The sequence below is a fragment of the Vidua chalybeata genome, chromosome 14 (genome assembly GCF_026979565.1).
Source record: "Vidua chalybeata isolate OUT-0048 chromosome 14, bVidCha1 merged haplotype, whole genome shotgun sequence".
Lineage (NCBI taxonomy): Eukaryota > Metazoa > Chordata > Aves > Passeriformes > Viduidae > Vidua > Vidua chalybeata.
In genome coordinates, this window is record NC_071543.1 from 11665601 (window position 1) to 11688119 (window position 22519).

The following is a 22519-nucleotide window of genomic DNA, read 5'->3' on the forward strand; positions in this document are numbered from 1 at the left end:
CTCATATGTCATGTTGTGGTTCCTTCCAGCTGTAGTTTCTAGTAGAGGCTTCCAGTCATGTGGATTTTCCCCTGTGATAAATATCAGCGCAGAAAAGATGAAGAGAGACAAAGCAGAACAATGTTCTCTGTGGTTGAAAACAAGAAAAAAATTACAGTAATAAGACTTGTACTTGGTGTCAGAGCCCTCTTTAGATATTACTGAGCGTATTCTTGCTTCACAGATAGGGAAAATAAATCACTGTGAAACTGCTGATTTCTCCAGAGCTGTGGCAGGGTAGAAAGAAAAAGGAGTTTTCTTTACCTCTGGTGTCTCTAAACTTCAGACCAGAGTGGTGACCCTCCTGCCTGGGGAGGGAATTCCATTTGGCCTTTGTCCCACCATCCTTGAGGAGAAAAGACTCTGCTTTGGAGAAAGAACTATAAACGGGGCATAAACCAGTATTTCTCTTGTTGTGAAACCAGCCCAGTGTTTCCCCTTTCCCCTGATGTCCAGGCTGCTTGAGGGAAGGGAGAATGTTGGGGTCTTTGAGGCCCACCCTGAGGATGAAGGAGGATGATAAAAGAGTTGAGGTTATGTGTTTTGGTGGGTTTGGAGGAAAGAGTGTGGGAGGGAGAGCAGGCAGATGGCTGACACCTCATAATTTTCTCTGCTTCTTTCTAGTCTTCTCCCTCCTTCTCATGAAACCTCCCATCCCTTCCTCTGAACCCTTTTTCACCCACCAGCTACAATCACCATGAGTCTCCACATCATCTCCAGCATTGCTTTCCTTGTCCCATCAGCATGAACAGCTTTGAAGTGGTTAGGGTGTGCCAAACTGCCCAAGTGGTTCAAATGAGGATTTGGTTTGGTTTCATTCAGTTGAATGTGACTGAAAACTGAACTGAAAAGCCCCATACTAGCTTGGTTCCCCAGTTTCAAATACTGACTTGCATATTTTGGGCTCAGTTTTTACATCTAAATTAAAACATAAAATGTATTCCCAGAAGCCCACCTCTGACTCCACAGATAATGCTGTCAGGGAAAGAGTTTGTGTGGTACCTCATGAAGTTCACAAGTATTTCCATGGGATGCTGTAAGGAGGTCTGCAGAATGTGACTATAATGGAAATGCTGATGCTGGGTACTACTAAGTGTCCTCTTTCTGGAGTAAGGTTTCCTAATTCAGTAAATGGAAAGTAGCCATGAAATTAATGGTGAAGGGCTTCGAACTAAATGCAAGTCCAGAACCAAGAAGTGCCTTCTTCTGTCTGCAGTGTGCCAAGGTCAGGTCTGAAACCCATTAGCAAATCATTTGACTTGGTATCTCTGAGGCTGAAGTTCCTTCTTTTTCTGTGGTTGGTGTAATGTAGATGAAGAATATTTGTGGAGGTCTTCAGGAGTAAACCCAGATTTGTCATCTCGGATGTTTGCCATACACTTTGGTATTTAATTTTTGGTTTTAATCTTGCCATAGAGTTTGTCTTTAAACTCTGAATCAGGGAGAGCACTCTTCTCCATGTGCTCGTTATTTGTCATCCTAATCAACTGGAGTTGCCGAGTGCATTGGAAATAAACTAAATGTGGTGTTTATCTGTATGTTTTCATGCAGGATCAGATTTTAGGGAAACAAATTCCAAACACTCAAGAAGGCCTTTGGAGTGTAAACAACCACAACTATCTCCTGCCAGATCTCCTCCAGCAAAGCCAAATTACAGACTCCTCTGTGAACCCGCCACAAGTGCCACTGACTTGCCAGGAACCTCAGAACAAACCTCTGACTAAGGTAAGAGATAAATTACAGATTGCCTGGATTGAACTCCAGCCTTTTTAAGTTCCTCTATCCTGTCTTTTTACAATGAGTTTTTTTGACTACATCCCTTCTTTCCTTTAAAAGTTTTATCTGGGAGGAAGATAAGAAATCTTGAGCTGCCTACCAGATTTCATTGTTCCACTTATTTTTCTCTATCTCCTTCTCTGCTCTCTTTCTTTCCTTGCTTTGTTTTTTCTTCCCTTTTGCACAAGCCAGAGGACTCACACCCTCTGCACCTTGCCATGGCAGCATTCTGGTGAGCCTCTGCTCATTGTCCCTGGCTTTCTCCCACCCAAGCATCATGTGAGGGAGCTGAGGGCTCTGACACTGCTGTGAGCATGGGCCTCTGGGGAGAGGTGTCACTTGAGGAAGGTAACAGCTCTGTCAGAGCACCACAGGGTGTGTGCCCCAAGCTCTGCCAGCCTGAGGCAGCTCTTGTTTCTCATTGCAGAGCCCATGTTCTGAAAGCCCACCTGCCAAGAGCAGCACATCCTCCACAACATCCTTCACATCATTCATAGATCCAAGACTTCTGCCAATCACCCCTCCCACCAGTCCAGTAGGACCTTCCTGTAGTTCTCGTGAGTATGCTTTGCTTTTGCAGTAAAATGTTCCTCCTGGGTTTTTCTCTTTTTTTTCTTTTATTTCTTTTTTTTCCCTCTCTCTTTTTTTTTTTTTTTTTAGGTGTATAGAGGACTTATTGCTTGGAAATGAAATAGAGTTAAATCTCCTGAAATTCACATAGTAATCTCACTGTGAATTTTCGTGCCCTTCTTTCAGATGCGGTTTGCTGTGCTCTGCTGCTGTGTTACCACCATGCTTTCTCAGGAGTGCCTGAGGAATTTTCCAGACTTTTTTTTTTTTTTTTTTTTTTGCTATACAGAGCTCTCAGGGTGTTTTCTCACCCCTCTGGGGTTTCTTTTGTTCTACCGTGAACAAGGTGATTCAGATATGAGCTGTAACCAAGCACTCACATTTTCCACAATTGTGTGTGTCTTTCATTCCAGCATCTAGTGCCAAACCTGAGCCTGTCAGGAGGGAAAATGCAAGGAAGGGCTCAGTTGTCAATGTCAACCCAACCAATATCCGCCCACAAAGTGACAGCCCAGAAATCCGTAAATACAAGAAGAAATTCAACTCCGAGGTCCTGTGTGCTGCTCTGTGGGGTAAGCTGGGAGTCCTTGGGCAGGTGTGTGGAAGGAAGGCACAGCAGGAGTGCCTGGCAGTGTCTGCTAGGCAGATTTCACAGTTGTATTGCTGCTCTCCTGGCAGAGAGTGCTGGAGTGGATCCCTGAGCTGATACCTTAAATGTCACTTACATGGCCCTGCCTTCCCAGGGACAAGATGGCAAACATATATGAAATACAGCTGCAAAGGACTTTGTGCATCAGAATGAGAAAATGTTTTGATCAAGCACCAAGTTGAAACCAGGCTCATTGGGAGAGCCAAAAGTTGCAAATGTTTCAGCAGCTTTTGTGGCTCATGAGACTCATCTGAGCTGCACATGGGTACAGCTGATCACAGAGCCCCGACCCAGGGGAAATAATCCAAACACTAAGCCTTTGCTGTCATGTGTGTTAAGGTACTCCAAGGTTCCAAAGCAGGTCAGGTCTTTCCAAAGGCTTGTCTTACTTAGTTCCTGCTGTCAGTGCTTATTCTGAACATCACTGACCCATTGTTTGAACTTACATGCTTTTTACAGGGTCAGCTTCACGTGGTGTAAAACCAAGATACAGCAGTCAGGTCACCCTCAACAGCTGTAGACCTTGTCCCAGTCATACATTAACCAAATTCTTGAGTTGTTTTAACCATCTTTCTGCTTCAGAAGAGCAGATGTATTCTATGGGATTCGCCCAGCCATTTACTCCTCACTTTCTGAGCCTGCAATGGCAAGTGAATGAAGTAGATGGAATCTTATCCAAAGCAAATGTAGATTTCCAGTTTATAGCTTCACAAATTTTGTGTAATGTGGGTTTGTAGGAATTCAGAATTTTAAATTAAGAACAGAGCTGTGTGGTAAGGTGTGTAATTGAATGTGCATTGAGGCTGAAGAGCACCAGGTACTTGTCAGAGCACTGCCAGTGGAGGAGGGTGCTTGTTACAGCAGGATACCTTATGTTGTGTCTTTAGAATCTGCTGATTAGAAACACAGATGTCATTTCAGCCAAACACAATTTCTGACATTCTCTGATGTCAGCAACCCAATGGAGCCTTCTCTTCCTTAGCAGCAATTGGATTTCAGATGGATTCACTCCTTAATTTGGCATTTGAAGACATTTTCCAAACCAGAGACTGTTTTCAAACAAACCCTACACCTCCTTAAAACACAGTGCTTCTTCCAACACTAATAATTGGTGCCCCAATTATTTGAATGTTGTATTTGGAAAAAGAGAGTTTGGGGGGGAATTTTTGGTTGGGTTTTTGTTTTGGAGTTTTTTTGGGGTTTTTTTTGGTTGTTTTTTTTTTTTGTTTTGTTTTCTTTTCTTTTCTTTTTTAGTTGATAGGGATACTTGAAATACTTAGTTGGGTCTCCTGTGTCACTACTGTAATGGTGCTGGACTTGGACTTTTGTGCTGGTCACAGGTATTTTCCAAGGTCACCTGAGAAGTTCAGGTTCACAGAATATTTTCCTTTCTGTGAAAACAACATGGACTTCAGCACAACTACTCATCCTTCAAGTTCCATAGGTATACAGGTGTTCTGCAGAGTAAAAATTCTAATGGTGAGATCTTTTTTCTTCTGGGAAGTCATCCACAGAGCAGCAGAGAAATTATCAGGCTCCATTAAGTGAGATTAAATAAAAATTGGTTCTCAAAACAGTGAACCCTCAGTGACCTCTGAATCATTAGGTGACTTATGCAGTATTTTTTTCATGTATCGACAGGGGTAAATTTATTGGTGGGAACAGAGAATGGATTGTGGCTGCTGGACAGAAGCGGGCAAGGAAGAGTTTATACACTGATTACGAGGAGACGGTTCCAGCAAATGGATGTTCTGGAAGGACTCAATGTGCTAATTACTATATCAGGTTGGTTCAGTGGCTAAAAGTATCTGACCCACGTTGGGGTTGGAGGCAATTAAAAAGACGAATTAGGTTATAAACTAGGTTGAGGAATTTCCTCTTTCAGAAAATCACAAGACAGTTATTCTTGTTAATAGGAAAACTCTCCTGAATTTTTAACATTTACACTCCCATTCCAGAGTGGCTTTGGGACAATTCATTGCCTGGTTAATGTGTAAAATGGTTTGTGGGAAGTACAGTGTGTTTCATATTCCTAAAATGGGCTGATTATCTGCAAGCTGTAGTTTGTCACTTTTCTGGTTTCTATGATGGGTGAGCATCTAAGTCCAGTTCTATTAATGTATCATGCTATAACCTCGTCCTGTGTTCGACAAGAGGTATGAGCAGTAACATGAGAGGGATCTGTATTGTGAAAGCATCAATAACATTAAGTGGAGGTTTTCAGCCTCTGCTGGGAAACATCTTGGACTCTGGCAGAGTGGCCTCAAAAGATGCACAGTACATACCAAGGTCAGAGGTGTGTGTCCAACAAGGAATAGCAGCTCGTCTCCAATCCAGAGTCATCATGTGGGCAGTGCCAGCAGCTGTTTGTCCCATACTGCCAGGTCCAGTTGTTGCTGGGACATGACAGAGTCCTTCTCTCCCGAGTAATCTGTGGTCCCAGAGTGCTGTTGATCATAGCCTGCTTATGAACTAATACAACAAGAATTCTCAAATGTAAAGGCATCCAGAAGAAAAATAGCTGTTTTGAATGAAGATTGACAGTTAACTGGAACTACATCAATAGCTTATTCAAAATGGCCATTGCAGGACATGTCTGTGTGCCAGGAAAAACAGTTAGTGTGATGATTTCTGATCATACCTGTGTATGTAAAAACCTGTTTTTGGCCCAAGGGAGGAATTTTAGTCAGGTGTGAAAATCTCGAATGAAGTTTGAGTCACAAGGGAAGTGCATGTGTGCCCAGTGCCATAGGATTGCTCCTGTGCCAGTTCCCCCTGTGTGTCCCCATCACTCCTTTCATGCCCTTGCTGTGTTCTCTCACCCTGGCAAGGCACAGGGACCTGCTGTACTCAAGGTCACGAAACTTTAGCTTTTTGTAAGTGGGGGAGAGTTTGTACCTCAGGGAGCTAAAGTGTTCTGTCTCTTCTTGCAAATCCCAGGGAAGAAGAATAAGTTGAGGGTGTATTACTTGTCATGGTTGAGAAATAAAATTTTGCGCAACGATCCAGAGGTGGAGAAGCGGCAAGGCTGGGTGTCCGTGGGTGACCTGGAGGGCTGTGTGCACTACAAAGTCGGTAAGGATTTCCTGGTTTTTCCTCAGAGAGATGCTTAATCATCCTCTTTTTGCACCTTGTGACAGCAGCGTTTTTCAGCTTTGTTTCAGGATTGTATTGGGTGACTATCTCATGAGTTCTTTCAAGACTCCCTGTTGTACATGGCAGATGCCTTGCTCCCTGTCATTTCAGGCAGCATCTCTTCTTGCAGCAGTTACCAGATGATGTTATGGCTGTTTCCTGTAATGGCTGGAAGGAGAGAGTGCCAGCCATGGTCTGTGCTCAGTCAGTGGTTCAATTTTTCAGTAGTTACTTAAGGTTTTAATTGAACTGATGTTTTCCACCTCCTCATCTTCCGTCTTGGCCCTAAGTAACTGCTAGGAAATTGGACGTAGTTCAAGTCCTAGTGAATCATATTTGTAGGATGTCCTTAGGTAGATCAGCTCATCCCTTTCTCTCTCATGAAAGGCCCAAATATACCCTTGTTTAAACACCCTGGAAATGGTACCATCTCACTTTTCTTGAGCTCTCAGGCAGCTCATTCTTCAAGGTGAATGTGAGGATTGTGATAATTTCTGTCATTTAACTGTGGGGGTGGATATATGGCACAAGTTTTGCTTTGGTGAAGGATGGTGTGTGAAAGTGGCACTTTCTTCGAAGTCAAAGCCATGATACAGAGGAGTGCAGGAAATGTGAGGTGGCTGCTCCTCAATACCTTGCTTGAGGATTTTGCTTTTTGGCTTTAGAAGTGGCAGGGGTTAAACTCAAGAAAGACTATGAAACAGATGTGTGTTGTTACTTTAACTGTGATTACAGCTAAGCACCCACATATTCCACTTCAGTTGCTCATCCTTGGGCTTGGTGCATTTTTAAAAAACACAACGACAAAATACTTATCCTAAAATTAGGCAAACATTTGGTAGGACCTTCTGTGTTTACATATGACAAGCCACTCCTGCGTTTTTGACAGCACAGCTGCTGCTGTTTTTCTCTTGGTGAATCTTCTTGTATCTTGACCTTTAGTTGTACAGCTATTTTTCCAGGTAGAAAAGGAAAAGGATGTACTGTTCTGCATTTTGGTGGAGTTTGCTGAGTTTTCTTGTTCTCTGCCTATGTGAGATAGCATCCTGTTTCCAAATGCTTGTCTCTGGCAGAGTGAAAACACAATGCACAAAGAAATCCTAATTTTCAATGCACGATTCTTAATTTTTTTTTTCTCAATGGGCCCAGCATGACCTTAATTGTCTTGGAGAAATTGCTCATCTCTTAAATGCTTACTCTTCTCAGAAAGATGGGAGTCCTTCACCCACACAGCACCAGGGGATTTAACCCACAGATAAGCAGTGAAATGAAAATTCATCCTGCCAAGTCTGACAGAATTGTTCAGCCAACAACCACCAGTCCTCCAACAGTAGCTTATTCATAACCAGTAGTGGTGGGGTGTGTTCTTACTTAAAAAATCAAGTAGGTTGGTTTAGTTGCATGGTCAAGACCTTTTTCTCTGAATAGTGAGATTTTTGTTTTCATCACTATATGAAAAGGAATATATAAATATTGGTAACAGTCATTTTGCTTTACTGAAAATAAATGAATAGTAGGTTTCCAGTCAAGGTATTGTCACTGATGATATTAAACATTGATGTCCAGAATGCATTAGTCTCCCATGCTGGATAATGTCTACCTCTACAAGTAATCCATTGAAATTATTTTATGGGATGGGCTGGTCTTTGATTTAAGTGTCTGTCTGGTACCTAAGGAATTGTTCTTCTTGTATTACAGTAAAATATGAGAGAATCAAATTCCTTGTAATCGCTTTGAAAAACTCAGTGGAGGTTTATGCTTGGGCTCCAAAGCCTTATCACAAATTCATGGCTTTTAAGGTAAGTGAAACATCTTTGGTTCAGATGTGTCACTGTCTGTCACTGTCTCTCATCTACTCTCTGCTTTTGTTTTTGTTGTTTTGTATAACATTTATTCTAGCTAAAGATAAACTGAGTATTCTTTTAAAGAAAATGTAGAGCATTTGATGTGCTTTGGAGATGGCAAGCATGAAACTATCACGTCATGAGTGTTAGATGTGAATAACTTGTTTCTCTCTACCCCAGCCAAGCTCAGCAGGTGCTGTGCCAAAATATGCATTTGAATTGACAAAGTTGATGTTGATTTCCCTCAAAGGGAGATGAAATTAAACACGGTGGTAGTCAGGCTACTTTCTGCCTAGTCCATTTCTAGAATCTTGATTTCTTTTTCAAACCACAAATGAATTATCCAACTATCCTTGCAACTCAGTGGATGATGGATACTTAGCTCCTTAAATGTAACCTACTATTTTACCAAAATAGCTGTCTAACTTTTGAGTTCTGAGAATTCTTAGGATCTTAAATGTAGTTCTGGAAACCAACAGTTTTATTGTGCTACAAACTGCATTTTTCTTTTTTCCAGTCCTTTACCTCACTTCATCACAAACCACTGTCAGTTGACCTGACTGTTGAAAATGGGCAAAGACTAAAGGTCATATATGGCTCAGTAGTGGGATTTCATGCCATTGATGTGGACTCTGGATCTGTGTATGACTTGTACCTTCCAACACACGTAAGAGAATCCAAAAAACTACATTAATGCCTTTGTTCTTTGGGCTGTGTATTGATGATGATCAGGTTAAGAGTTGTGCTATTTTTCAATAGAATTATTAGTGGCAGCTAATACAAATCCACTTTTCACACAGTTTTAGAACACTGAAGTCCTGTTTAAATGCTTTTATCGCATTTAGAATATGAATTTTAGTGGTTTAATGTCAGAAAGCCTATTGTATGGACAGTACTATTTTTAATTGATTTATCCTGGAAATTTAGGACTTAAACAGTCAAAGACACAATAATATCTACATGAATTTAAGTGACTTTTACAATCTGCCACTGTGCAGACAGCAGAAACCAACTTCAGACTCAATAAATTTGTTGATCTTCTTGCCATTCAGTTGCCCATGAAACCACTCTGTAAATTCAGAAGAAGTTTTACATTTTCCTTGGGACTTTCTCATTAGATTGTCAGTAAGTTAGCATGAAGGTGCTGATTTCAGGGGTATGTGTACATCCTGCATTGTGTCTGTTTGGGGTGATGGTGATCACTAAATTCCTGCTTCAGCTCAGATAACAGCAAATTGCCCTGTGAAAGAAGTGAATGGCTGGCATGGGGCTGTCCAATATGAAGTCTATGCTATGGTGTTAATATTTTTGGATTTTTGTTTCTTTGTTTATTTTTAGCTATTCTTTTCAAAGCTGTGAGTCCCAAAAGCCAGAGAATCTTGGGGGCTTAGGTTCAGCAAACTGGCAGGTTCCAGACTGGTTCCAGTCTGATGGGAGGCTCCTGGCAGAGAAACTTCTGTGCACACTTGAACCCTCCCTGAAGTCAACAATGCTCCACAGGGGCTGGGGGTGCCATGGCCTCCTTGCATCCCCAGACCATGTGTCCCAAAGTTATGCTTGGGAGGTCTGAAGAAATCTCATCCTAGATCTGCATGTTGCAGCCTGTGCTGTGAATCCATCTATTTTTAACTTTTCTCCACTCTCAGCCCCTCATTTTCAACCCAAATGAAAACCCACTCCTCCTGTGCAAGCCACTTGATCACTCTGCTGCCCCTGCAAGCCACAGCCTCCACGTTCTGTCAGACCTGTGTTCCTGATGGACACAGTGTGTAAGATTGGCTGTTAGATTTATAGACTGCTCTTAACTGAAAAATGACTTCTAGCTGTTCTGTTGAATCACCTGCTACAGGCTTGTGCTAAAGGCTTGTTTATTTCTGTGTTGGTTTTTTAAGGTACTTAGTATTTGTCTTGTTAGAGGGTTTATTTAATCTGACAGTACCTTTGTTAACTATGCAGCTATGATGAATTCCCATCAGTTTGTAAATTGAAGTGTGGTACCCACGTGCCTTTCTGGAAGTGGGTTGCTGAGCAAGGTGAACAGTGACTTGTCAAAAGGATCATTAACATAATTGCCCAAGAGAAGAAAGGCAAAGGAAAAAAGTGAACTTTCTTAGAGGCTTTACTTTTTCAACAGGCTGCAAATACAATTAGGTACCTGATGAGAGAGATTTCCCAGGTGACTGCCCTGAATATGTGGGGCACCTGAGACTGACTGCATTTGTGTGAGCTCTTCAGCCACAAGTTAGCATGGACTAAAAATATATTTTCCTTTCAGAGTCTTAGACCTGAAATAAATCAGCTGCTACAGCAGCTCTATCTTCTTTGATATTCTATTCTTTTAAAAGAGCTAGAACTGGATACTTACCTCAAGGAGCTTTGTGGTGGCAATAGCCCAGACTGTAACAGGCTGACTTGAGATACTCTTGCTTTCTGGTAGCCTCTTTTCCTGGTTCCCCACCTCTTTCTTCATCTCTTACCTGCTGCGGTCGCTCATGCGAGTCCCAAGGCAACGCATTAAAATTGCTCTGCGGCTCTGGATCCCCGTTCTAGTGTTACGGATAGTTGTTGCCGAGGCACGGAGTCAAGTGGGTGGCCTGAGTGTATTCAGTTTGGCAAGTACAGCTTCAGTACTTCTTTTACTGTTCGTTGTGCCCTTACAGTGTGCATAAATGTCTGTGCTTGAGGGGAAAAAAAAAAGACCTGTGTGTGGCTGGCTTGTGAGAATTATCATTGTGAGAATGATGTAAAGCTCCAGTCATATGCTTCCTATAAAAATATTAATTGTGGTGGTTTAATTTACTATTTAACATCCTGGTTTGAGTAGCGCTTTAAACAAGGAAGTGCTTTGTTACTGTTTTTTCAAGGCTGTCCTCTTTTTCTTTCAAAACTGCTTTCGTAAAACCCCACCTTCATGGTTGTATACTTCACCTTTGGTTTTGTTTTTTTTTGCTTGGGATATGTTGGCTTCTGGGAGAGATTCGTGTGAGTGAAATGCACTGTTCCTGTGGCATGCAGAGGTGTGCCCAACAGCAGTCAAATGGGCAGCTATTTGTAGTGAAGGATCTGGGAAGGGAAAGACAAGAGTGAAAAGGTCCAGGGAACTTTTTACAGCAAGATAAATATTATTAAATTTGCAGGTTTTTAACTTGCGAGTGGGGATAGGGAAATATCATGGAAAGTGAAAGCACCAATCTCCTGGAATGTGGAAGTTTCTGTCCTTCCTCCATCTTCTGAAAAGTTGTGAATTCAAATTTATTTCACCTTTCTCCTATTTATATAATGCAAGTATTTTGTGAGTGACTAAGTAAATATTATTGTGTCTCAATGGCTCCATGGCTTCTTGAAACCTATTAACATTGGTAAATTTGAAGTGAACTATTGAACATTGATTTATTTGCAAACCTGCTGTCATATTCAAAGGGGGGAGAAGGGGAGAAAGTCTGTTTCAGAGGCTTACTAGCAAACTATACAGCCTCTGAGAACAGGCATTTCTTTCACTTTCCATGAGCCATGAGTTAGTTCTTTTTATTGCTCTGCCAAGCTAGTTAGGTCGATGTCATCACTGAAATTACAGTCTGTATTTTGATATAAATCTCAGTAAAATACGATTCTAGATCCAGGGGACGATTCGCCCCCATGCCATTATCATCCTCCCGAACACCAGTGGCATGGAGCTCCTGCTCACCTACGAAGATGAAGGCATCTACATTGATATATATGGGCATTTCACAAAGGAGACAGTTCTACAGTGGGGAGAAATGCCAGCATCTGTAGGTATGTATGAAAAACAGCTCTTCATTAAATATAAGATTCCGCTGCATGAAGCCTGACTTCTTTATGAGGTTTGTATCTAGGTGAAAATGGTTGTATGGCACATAAAGCAGCTTCTGAGCAAACCAGATGTGTAAAAGAGTAAACAGATTTATGGGTGTTTGTGTTAACACAGCCAATGATTGCAATAGGGGCTTCCCATTTGGACACAGTCTGTATTCTTGTCACACTGTTTATTGCATCACACATTGACTATACAGACAGACTTCACTGAGAATGCAGCTTACCACCAGGTTCCACAGGGAGAATTACGTGAATTACAGGGGGGGAAAGTGTTTTGGTTTTTCATAGCTGACAGCATTTTATGTAGAAATTCACAGCTACTGAGGGGTCAGTTACTGAAGAGATCTGTAACTGCTGTCAAATGGCCCCTTCATTTTAGCACTTAAAATTCACAGGGCTGCCAGCCCAGGGTATTTGTGATAGATTCTTAATCTCCCCATGCCTGCAGTTGGCTGTGTAGGAGGAGATTCTGGCTGTACTGGAGCCAGGACAGCTGTTTGGTTCACCTTTCCCATCGGGCTTCAGGCTAACAGTATGGGGAATATGAAGAACAACATAGGCAGATTTTTGGGTTTGTTAATTTCTGTCTCACTCCTGTTCTTTATTTTAAAACAAACATACCAACAAAACAAGCCCAAGACAATTAGACTGCACAGAAGCCTGTTATTAGCTTGGAGGAAACTGGATACCACAGTGAAAAATCAAGGATGTTCACCTTTTTCCTTTCACTTCTATCTGAGTAGTTTTAGGGAAAGCCCATCTTTGGGATGTGGTACAAACCAAATCTGACTTCTGATTGAAATGATATTCCCACTAAAAATTAACCTAATCTATAAACACACAACTCAAACTTCAGATAAGGGCCTCTGTTGACTGTTATTTTAATAATTTTACCACTAACTCCTAATAATTTTCTTAATCCTTTTATATCCTTGGCTGCAGACAAAAACATGAGAGAAGTGTGAATAACTGTTATTTGAATGGCCCAGCTTAGGGGCAACTTGACAGTTTCTTAAAAGATCCTGTTTTCCCGGGATTTCTCTACCCATTTCAAACCTCCTGAAGTCTGTATGAGCATATCTCAATTTTCACTCTCTGTTGCAGAGATAGAAGAGTCTTGTGTTACCCTCAGGGTGCTCTCTAGTCATCCTTTGCTCATTTCTTCATTTCTTTAAACAAGTATTTTGAAAGATGAGTTTGTAGTTGGTGAGAGTATTTTGATACAAAAAAATTAAAAGTTTGTATTACAATTGATGGATTTAGGGCAGAGAATCTAAATCTATCTTACTCATAGTCTAAAATTGGGACCTCTGTGACCAATTTGTTAATAAGAAATCAGAGAGAGGAAGCTCAAATCCCATGGGAAATTAAAAAACTGTAGAAGTATTCTATGTTTAATCTGAAAGATGTACACATATGTAGGACTAAATATAAATATAGCTGTAATATTTTCTATAAAACAGGTTTTAAAAAGGCATTAAGAAACATCAGGTTAATAAGATTTGGGAGTACTCTTGCCCTTTTGTGTGAGTAATGAATTATTTACAGTATGTAGCCATAAAGGGTTGACACACATCTGGATATTCCTAGAGGAACTAGTAAAAGTCTTTTGTTTCCTTTTCCCTCACATTTTAGAAGCAAGAAGACTATTCTGTAGAGAAATAGACAGTGTTACCAAAAGGTGGTTAAATTACTGCCTCAATGCTCTACAACCTATCATCTGGAAGCATAGGATATTTTTATCTAAAGCTGCAGGGGAAAGTGGACTCAAAGTAACTATTCCCAAGGTGCTCGTGGTGTAGGAGCTATTGTTCCAAAATAAGACAACTTTGAGTATCTGCTCTCAGTTCATCTCACATGAAACACCTCTAAGAGCTCCCACATGGGAGGATTATCATGACTCAGTACTGACCTTTGAATTCTTAGCCTGCTATCCTTCAAATTAATCTCCATGTATGGATAAGTCCTTATTACTGGACAATTGTGCAAATGGTGTAATGAGGCCATTTTCTTTGCATGCTGTTTCACAGAAGAAATTTGGGAAAGAATTTTTTGATTCTGCTACAAAACTGAGATTTTATGCTATTGTACTTAAACCTGCCATTGTCAGTTGACAAGTTCTGGGTGTATTGGCCAGACAGCAGAGCATCAGGGCTGAACTTGGTGTATCTGGTTTATTCTGTTCCTGTTTTGAATACTGCCTGGAGGTCAGATCTCTTCAGAACACAGCAGAAGTGGCTCAGCAGATGACCTAGAGGTTGCATCAGAGACTAATGAAGTGGTTACTGGGAGCTGCAAGGAAGCTATCAAATTGAAATCTGCCAAAGGCACAGATACAGACACAGCATAGTGGCAGCTGGAGTGTGAATTTCATGTGGTGGAAAAGATCAGGAGACTTATTAGTTCTTTGTTGCTAGACCAATATGACCTGTACTAAACAGTGCAGCCACAGAATAGTTTCATGCCATTTGTATATATACACCTGCCTTGCTTCCCACCCCCAGAACCACAGGGTGCCTCTGTCTCTGTTGTGTTCAAAAGTGAAGTTTGAAAAGGTCAATGTGATGTCAGTTGGCACAAAAAATAACAAAAGTTTGAGTCTTGTATAGTTTTGATGTTCTTCACTTCATGTGTGGTCTGGGCCTACTTTTCAGATACTGTAGACTGCATGGGTGCTGCCCTGGGCTCATCCTGCTGCTGCTGCACTGTTCAGAAATGTTAATGACACTTTCTTCACAGCCTGCAGCAATGGTGCCCTGTTGTACAACCTGAAGCATAAAGAAAAGATTTGAAAATATATTCATTTCATGTGTTTGAGTTTTAGAAAATACTTCTCCTCTTTTACCACTTACTCTTGGTTGCTCACTGCTGCTTTGCTTTTAAAACAGGTTGATTTCTTCCTCTTTTCTCATGACTGGAATACTGGGAAATTATCTTGCTCTCAGCACTAGTGGCAGGGAAGCCTTCAGTGTGCACAAAGAATAACTGAAAGTCTTCTGTACAGATTTAGGGGAAATTTATAGACTCTGAGGAAACTAAAATCACAACACTGTAACCAAACCATATGTGTTTCCAAGGAGGTATGATTTTCATACATTTGTTCTAACAACAATTATAAAGCAAGGATTCCAAGTTAGTATTAAATCAACCCTGCTAGAAGTATATACAGTCATGTGAGCATATTGCCTTTATTTTCTGCTGTTCTTCTCAAGCAGGATTGTAGGGTTTTGTTTCTGGTATCAGTCTGTACTGAAAGTTCAGTTTTTAGACAATACCCCAGATCAACACGGAAGGTTTTAAGAAGCAGACCTTGCTCACACTAATTATGTAGGCTAGATATACACTGTCCAATGAAGCTAAAACCCAGTCCAGTGCACACATTCCCTCTACATCATTTTAGAGCATCAGAATTCCCAGACTAATGAAATAACAGTTGATAGTTGAGCAAGAAGAACAATTGGTGAGCACTGACCATCAATAGAGCATAGCTAATGAGATTTTACCTTGGAAGCCCATACAAGTACCAGTCAGAGGGCTTTCACTGAAACTGTGCCTAATTTGAAATCTGTGGTCTTAACTCCTTCATCACTATTCCAAGTACTTATTGCCAGATTTAAAGGGAGTATTGTAGTAAGCTTCCACAGTGCTAGAATATCTTCTTTTGGTTTTGGAAATACTGCACATAACCAGTGATGGGAAGACAACAAATAAATCATGCCATGGTCTCAGGTTCTGAAGTATTTAGGTTTCCGACTAAGCTGAACTCCATAGTAAATACAAACCCAGCTTCCTAAAAGGAACAGAGTACAGTGGGTACAGTCAAGACTTCTCTTGAATATGAACAGTTAAAGGATGAGAGGCAAAGATGGGCACAAGTTGCACCAAGATATTAGGAAGAAATGTTCAGCCTTGAAAGCAGTGATGCATTGCAGCAGGGTCTTGGAAAGGTTGTGAAATATCCATCAAACCATATCTGTACAAGGTCCTGAGTAACTTGTCTATTTTGGCCCCACTTTGGGGCCAGCAGTTAAACAAAATGCCCTTCAGAGTTTTCCTCCAAGCTTTTGTGAGTCTAAGATATACAGTAGTAGTTAAGATTTATGTCTAGAGTTCAAAATAAATCTGAGAGGACAAACCGAAATTTAGTTACTATTCCTAAGGCTTTTTTGTGTAAACTTAAAATACAAATAATTCAGAATATATTGTTATCAAAGAGAAATGCATAACATAAATGAGGCAAGAATCCAAGAATCAGTCTTTCAGCTGTTAAATAGTACCTTTTTTTTTTTTTTTTTTTTTTTTCCTTCTAGCTTACCTTCAGTCCAATCAGGTCATGGGCTGGGGAGAAAAAGCGATTGAACTACGCTCTGTGGAAACAGGAAATCTGGAAGGAGTATTTATGCACAAGAAAGCACAGAAGCTAAAATTTCTATGTGAAAGAAATGACAAGGTACAGAGATGACTACAGTGTGGTGACGTAGCAAGAATGAGTAATAGCTGACTATGACACACCAGTTAATTTTGGTAACTTTATTATTGGTTATTTCCTGCCTTGGTATAACTTCCCTGTTCAAAGCCAGTGTAGTCACTGGTCCCACAAAGCACCCATTATGGATATTCATTAGGGATGTTGCACACATTCCCACCAGCAGCTGTTAGAACTCTCTATTCCACCCAGCCTTCACTGCTATCAGTGATAACAAATAGAGGCATTGTGAACTGCACAGCACCACAGGTGTAGTGGGGAGGGTTAGTGAGTCAGCCCCAACAATTCCCAGCTACAGGACTGCCTGTCCTGGGTTACTGAAATGACAGGCAGTTCAGAGCAGTCATCATGGGGGGAAAAATCCCCCAACATTCTTAATTGCAGATACCAGGGTATGGATAATCAGGTATGATTTCTTGCATATTGCAATTTTGGTGGATGTTCTCTGAAATTAGTCACACTGTCATATTTAGAAAACTGAAGCCCTAAAACCTTAGATTAATTATTTTTAAATGTTCACCTATGTCTTTTCAAATAGGGAAAGAAATACATTAAAAAATGTAGTTGTACCACAAGTACAGTTTCACTTTAAAAAGTTTATCATGGGATTAAAATTCAATTGTGATATATGTATATCCTTGTATTTGGGACTGTGGCATTCTATCACCTTTATATTTTTCATAAATATAAACTGACAGTAGCATCTTTTTTTTTTTCCTTTTTTTTTTTTCCCTTTCAAGGTGTTCTTTGCATCTGTACAGTCAGGAGGCAGCAGTCAAATATACTTTATGACTCTTGGTCAAAATGTACTATTCAACTGGTAAAGCACATCAAAATGAAGAAAATGAAAAATTCCCTGTAGGTAGCAGTGTAAAATTCTCAGAGGTAATACACACAGATTTGCACTTCTTACCTACAAAAATGTTGTCATTACTGACTTATTAAAATTCATATTCTTTCAGTCTGGAAAGAATTCCATTTTCCTGTTGAAGTATTGCAAACATGTTTAGTTTGTCTTTCAAAGTATGTTGCAAACAAAGATTGTTTAAGGAGACTTTAGTGAAGAATGTAGCCAATAGAAGAAGCTCCTGTACTCTGAAAAATGGACAGTTTCACTTTCACAGGTGATGTAATGTTGGTATCTTGAACTGAACTCACTTCTTATGGACAGTGACAGCTGTAGGTAGATACAAAACCACAGTTGGAATCTATTTTGAATTGAGATTGGGCTCCTTTTGCAGTTTAAGCAAGCTGTTACTGTCACCAAGATGAACTTGAATGACTTGTCCAAGCCTTACAGCAGGGAAGGAGTAAGGGTTTGTGGTGGGTCCCAGCACAGACCAGAAGGCTTGAGGGATCCTCCCTCCTTGGACCTTGAGGGATCATCCCCTGTGCTGGGTGGACAGGTGTGTTTCAGAGTTGTAAAAATAGTTAATTCTGAACGTGTGCCCCAGCTGGGAGATTTTTACAAATGGAGTGGGGGGCAGACTGAGTTTCTCTCAGGGCTGGATGCCTGAGCCCATAGACACAGTTACTGTAGGATGTATTTGTAAAAACAGTTTAAATAGTCAGTCAAAATCATAGATGCATAAAGCATTATGAAACAGAACCTGTAACTTTCATTCACAGCTGGGACCCACACTCATATGAATTGATTTAAAGGCACTACCCATGTATATAAAGAAAGGCACAAGAGCAGGCACTTTCTATTTTTCCTTCTTGCTCTTTCACATCAAGTCTTTATGTATTTGTATGTAAATATAATCTTTCCACAATGGATATTAAGATTAACAAATGTATTCTTAATATAGTTATGAAAATATCCAAAGAGTTAATCTATTATAAATAGAAAATATGAATAATTCCAAGTGCTTTCTATGCTAATTACATCTAAATAAAGCTGCATCTTCTAGTGTTATTGGTGCCAGTGTTTCTGCATAAACTGTTCTCAGGGGCTTATAAGTTGGCCATAAAACTATAGAGATATAATATATACATATATATATATATAAATATATATACATATACAATATATAATCATATACTATGATTCAATTGTGGGGTTTAATGTAATCCTCATGTAGCTGATTTTTGGATGTGCTTTGAAAATGTAGAGCATCAAATGTAATACAAAAGAGCTCATTCCAGATGTGATACAGTAGGGATAATGCTGTGGGCAAAAGTGAAATCACTAGTTCCAGTGCTTGAAAATAGGTGTTTTTACTTGAAATACTTGATACTGAAAGGTGCAGGAAAAGTGTGTTGGAATATCTGTTCGTCTACCTCAAGGATGATGATTCTGTGTTGACTGGGAGGCAGAAGCAGAGTTGTTGGGAGTGGCAGCTGTGCTGTCCAGTACTGGGTGTCAGTCCGTGTGCTGGCAGTGATGCTGTGACTGACAGGTGCTCAGAACTGCTGTCCCTGGGGATGTCAGCAGGGACTCAAACTAGGGACTCATCACTCTTCCCCTTGTTCCCTGTGCTGGCTCCTCACTGCTGCAGGCAGGCCAGAGGTGCCTGCACTGTTGCTGTTATGTTTTTGGCTATATGGAGGACTGCACTTTCCAAAGTTATTAACCTAGCACTTTTCACAGGCACTAGCTTATCTCAAAATGTATAGTGTTTTTTAATTAAGAATTTTCCTTTTAAATGTTTAACTAACAGAAAAATAAGCCTAAAGCCATACTAAAAAAACACAGTTAAATACTCAAAATGGTTCTTAATGTATGTGAGTGATTAGCTTGTGTGCAGACTTGAAACTGAATGGAAACTGCTTGAGCAGAGCTGTGTGACAACAGGAGCTCTGTCTGGTTGTAGTAATGTTCCTGCCTGTTGCCAGGGCCAGGGCTGGGGCAAATGAGCAAAGCCTGGCTTGGCTCCCTGTGCTGCTGAACACTTGGGCTCGTTGCACTGGACTCATAGAACAAACAAACAACAGAAAAAAAAAAAAAAAAGCCACCAACAAAACCAAACAAGTCCAAATCTATAACAGCACCAGAGATCAAAGTTACAAGTTACAGACAATCAATTTATAAGCAACTTAGTTGCTTTTGACTTGAAAGTCTAAGAGACTGTGAAGGAAGAAGAGCTTTCGTTTTGCACACAGTAGGTGTGAAAAACTTGCAAAGCTGCTCATGCTGTAAGTAATCAGTGATCCAGGCTGCCCTGTAATATTTTGAAAGTGTGCTTTCAGCAGCCTCTGCATTACAGAGGATGCATGGGATTTTCCCCTCCCCTGTTCTGGTGTCAACAGGTAGGAGGCTGATAATTGCCTGATGCTAGGGACTAGTTGAAAAGAATTTAGCAAAGAACTGTGGGAATTTATAACAACTCATATGAACAGATTAAAGAAGCAAATGTGTTCAAGCTTAAGTTTAATTCGAGGCAGTGAGTTGGATTTTCATCTTCTATTCACTATAAAAAAACATTAAAAACTTTCCATGTGATATTATGGGAAGTATGAGGCACTTAGAGGGGAATGCTTTTGAAGGATTTAGAAGTGGTATCGCAAATAGCAACAGCAACTGGATGCAACAAGGAAAACCTGTGGCATCGTCTCTCTATCAAGAGATAGAATGGTTGAAGATGAGAAAGAGCCCAGAGATGTTGAGAAGAGTAACAGAAGAAAGGGGAAGTGACTGAAGAGGAGGGAAAAGCTTAAGAAAAGAAACATGAGTAGCCAGAGGTAAGGGAGTGGATGTCTGTCACAGCATATTGCTATAGGAGGAATACAAAGATGTTAAGGAAAAGAAAGCAGCCAAAGAAATGGAAAGGTATCTGAAGTGACTGGGGGGCACTGAATGAGGGAGTCTTTTGAGAAACTGTTCAGCTCAAAGCAAAAGTACAAAGGCCAGGAGAAAAAAATCCAGTAACCAAGGTTATCCAGACATAACTTTAACTATGCAAAATGTATATCAAATTTGTAATTTCATTTTCTGAGGTGTTTCACGAGCTGTACCCTTTCACTAACTTTTAAAACCAAGGACTAAACTGCTTAATGTGTTTTTCTAGTGATGTCACTTTGACATGAAAAAATGCTACAGGGGCAGAACGTTAAGGATCCATGTCATTCACCCTTTGGTACATGCAGTCTCCTAATGACAGGTGGTGCTCATAATGTTGCATTTGCCACACAAGATTGTGCTAATGCTGCAGCAATGTGGAACTGTGTCTATGTGCCTGCTTTCATTTTTGGCATCGTGAACTCTCTTTTGCAGCCTGAAGCTTGGCACATGACTTCAAAACCTGGGAACCATGCAAGTTATGTACTGTACACTATGTATTGTTCTCTAATGTTTGAATTGTACAATTGAAACAGCAATAAAAATACTCTGAAAAATCAAAACTAGTATCATGCTTGCAATGATTCTTTTATATTGACATTCTGTTATATTGACATCTGGCTGTTCTAAAAATTGTAGAAACCTTTGTTATTGTTTTCCAAATCCAGTCACCATCCTTAGGGAAACATGCATATCTGCCTGTAGGGACAAAACAAATATATATCCTTGTGTGGATAAAGATGTCCAAGTGACAGTGTGAGAGTTCAGACTGGACAGAGTGCTCCTGAGGGTGACAGCCAGTGCTGTGCTGTGTGTGCTGCTAATGAGCCTCACTGGATTTCTGTGTGTCTGCCCTTCTCTTTACACAAACACCCAGTAGGATGAGGGCAGTGGAACTACAGCAAAGTGACAGCTTGCGTCATTGATGCTACAAGAACTGGCTTTTGTGCACATTAGTCTTAGTGCCAGGTTAGCCCTAGTCACTTTTTCTCAGGTAAGCTCACACAGTCTTCATTGCCACTGGCATTGTTTCTCAAAAGACCATCATAAAAGCTGGGTTACAAGTTCAGTTCCATGGTTAAACAGCTGCATTTATGTTAAATGAAGCATAAGCAAAACTGCAGTCTATAGGAAAGACTTCTATAGATTTTAAAATCTGTGCAGTAAGTCAAATTTTCACACACCAAAAGTGTAAGAAAACTTCCCGTTGATAACCCGCCACTTTCTTAAACTGCCTTTCAAAGTGCAGAGAGCTGATTAAAGAGCAAGGGTATGTCAGCTGGGTAATCACCCAAAGTGTTATTTTAGCATTACTTAACCACTTCCGTTATTTTCTAAGAAGATTTAACAAAAGCACCTAGGAAATAATGGTGAAATGCATCAGAAAAACTTTTCTATTTTTGTCCTCAAAACACTGTGGTGAACAACTTTTACAGTAAGCTTTATGATCTTGCACACCAGCTAAGTTTTTAAAATCTAGAGCATTACCTTTTATTCTTTTGTGCCTTTCATTTCTCCAATGTACTTTAAATGTAATATTTAACAGAATGTAATATCATCCTCCTGTTCAGCATAGCTCATTCCTCACTGTCACTGCTGTAAAGCTAACAACTGTTTTCTTAAAGTGTGTTGTATCTAAAACCCAAGATATTTGACTGCTGATTGTCTCTGAGAATTTGAGACTGTTGATCGACATGGGGTGAACACAAGTATTGTTTAGCACACTTGGTTGAAGGCATATAAAAATCATATTGTCTTCAATGAGCTGCTTACACACCCTGATGTAGCAGGCTCAGCATAACACAAAGCCCTTAGTTCTTGTGATGTGGTACAGCCATCTGCTGATGGCTCCTCTCCAGTCATTACTGACTGAGTGTTTCTCAACTTCCAGTTTCTAATACAGTTATATCAGTCCCACTGTTCAGGTATGGTAGGGAAATCACATCTAGATGAACTCACAGACATAGCCAGTCTTTAAAACTTGTTGTTCACAGGGTGACAGCAAGAGATTTACCCTTGTACCAGTTTTGAAATTGATATGTTAGCTGGACCTCTGCTGGTGAGAAAGAAGGCAGCAGGAGCAAGTTCCTAAGAGAAGGAGCTATCTTGTATCTGAACCTGCAATGCATACAGATTTATCCAGTACAAAGTATTAACTCTGCTATCAGTCCACATCAGTCCATTACCACTCCACAAAAGCATCAGCTTCAATGAATGAAACCCCAGTGACCCACAATAAAAATGGCAACAAATGCACTTGCAACAATAGCCTGTGCATGAATAACTTTCTTCTGCAAATCACATCAAGAACACAGACAAAAGTGGAGATAAGATGGGAGCGGTCCACAGATTTCCTCATTATACTCACAAGTTATTTAAAAAAAAGTGTATACCTTAGTTATCCG

At 40.4% G+C, this 22519-nt stretch overlaps 1 protein-coding gene across 2 annotated transcripts in view; it reads left to right on the top strand.

Annotated features, from left to right (window-relative positions):
- Positions 1 to 20680, top strand: part of NRK (Nik related kinase) — an 87704-nt gene extending 67024 nt beyond the window's left edge. For both annotated transcript variants that reach the window (XM_053955510.1, XM_053955511.1), the window contains exons 22-31: positions 1591 to 1764; positions 2243 to 2372; positions 2799 to 2957; positions 4676 to 4819; positions 5975 to 6109; positions 7868 to 7968; positions 8531 to 8680; positions 11628 to 11787; positions 16158 to 16297; positions 17074 to 20680. In XM_053955510.1, the coding sequence (XP_053811485.1) occupies positions 1591 to 1764; positions 2243 to 2372; positions 2799 to 2957; positions 4676 to 4819; positions 5975 to 6109; positions 7868 to 7968; positions 8531 to 8680; positions 11628 to 11787; positions 16158 to 16297; positions 17074 to 17157 (1377 nt within the window). In that variant the 3' untranslated portion in view covers positions 17158 to 20680. The remainder of the gene's footprint in view (positions 1 to 1590; positions 1765 to 2242; positions 2373 to 2798; positions 2958 to 4675; positions 4820 to 5974; positions 6110 to 7867; positions 7969 to 8530; positions 8681 to 11627; positions 11788 to 16157; positions 16298 to 17073) is intronic.
- Positions 20681 to 22519: the final 1839 nt, after the last annotated feature.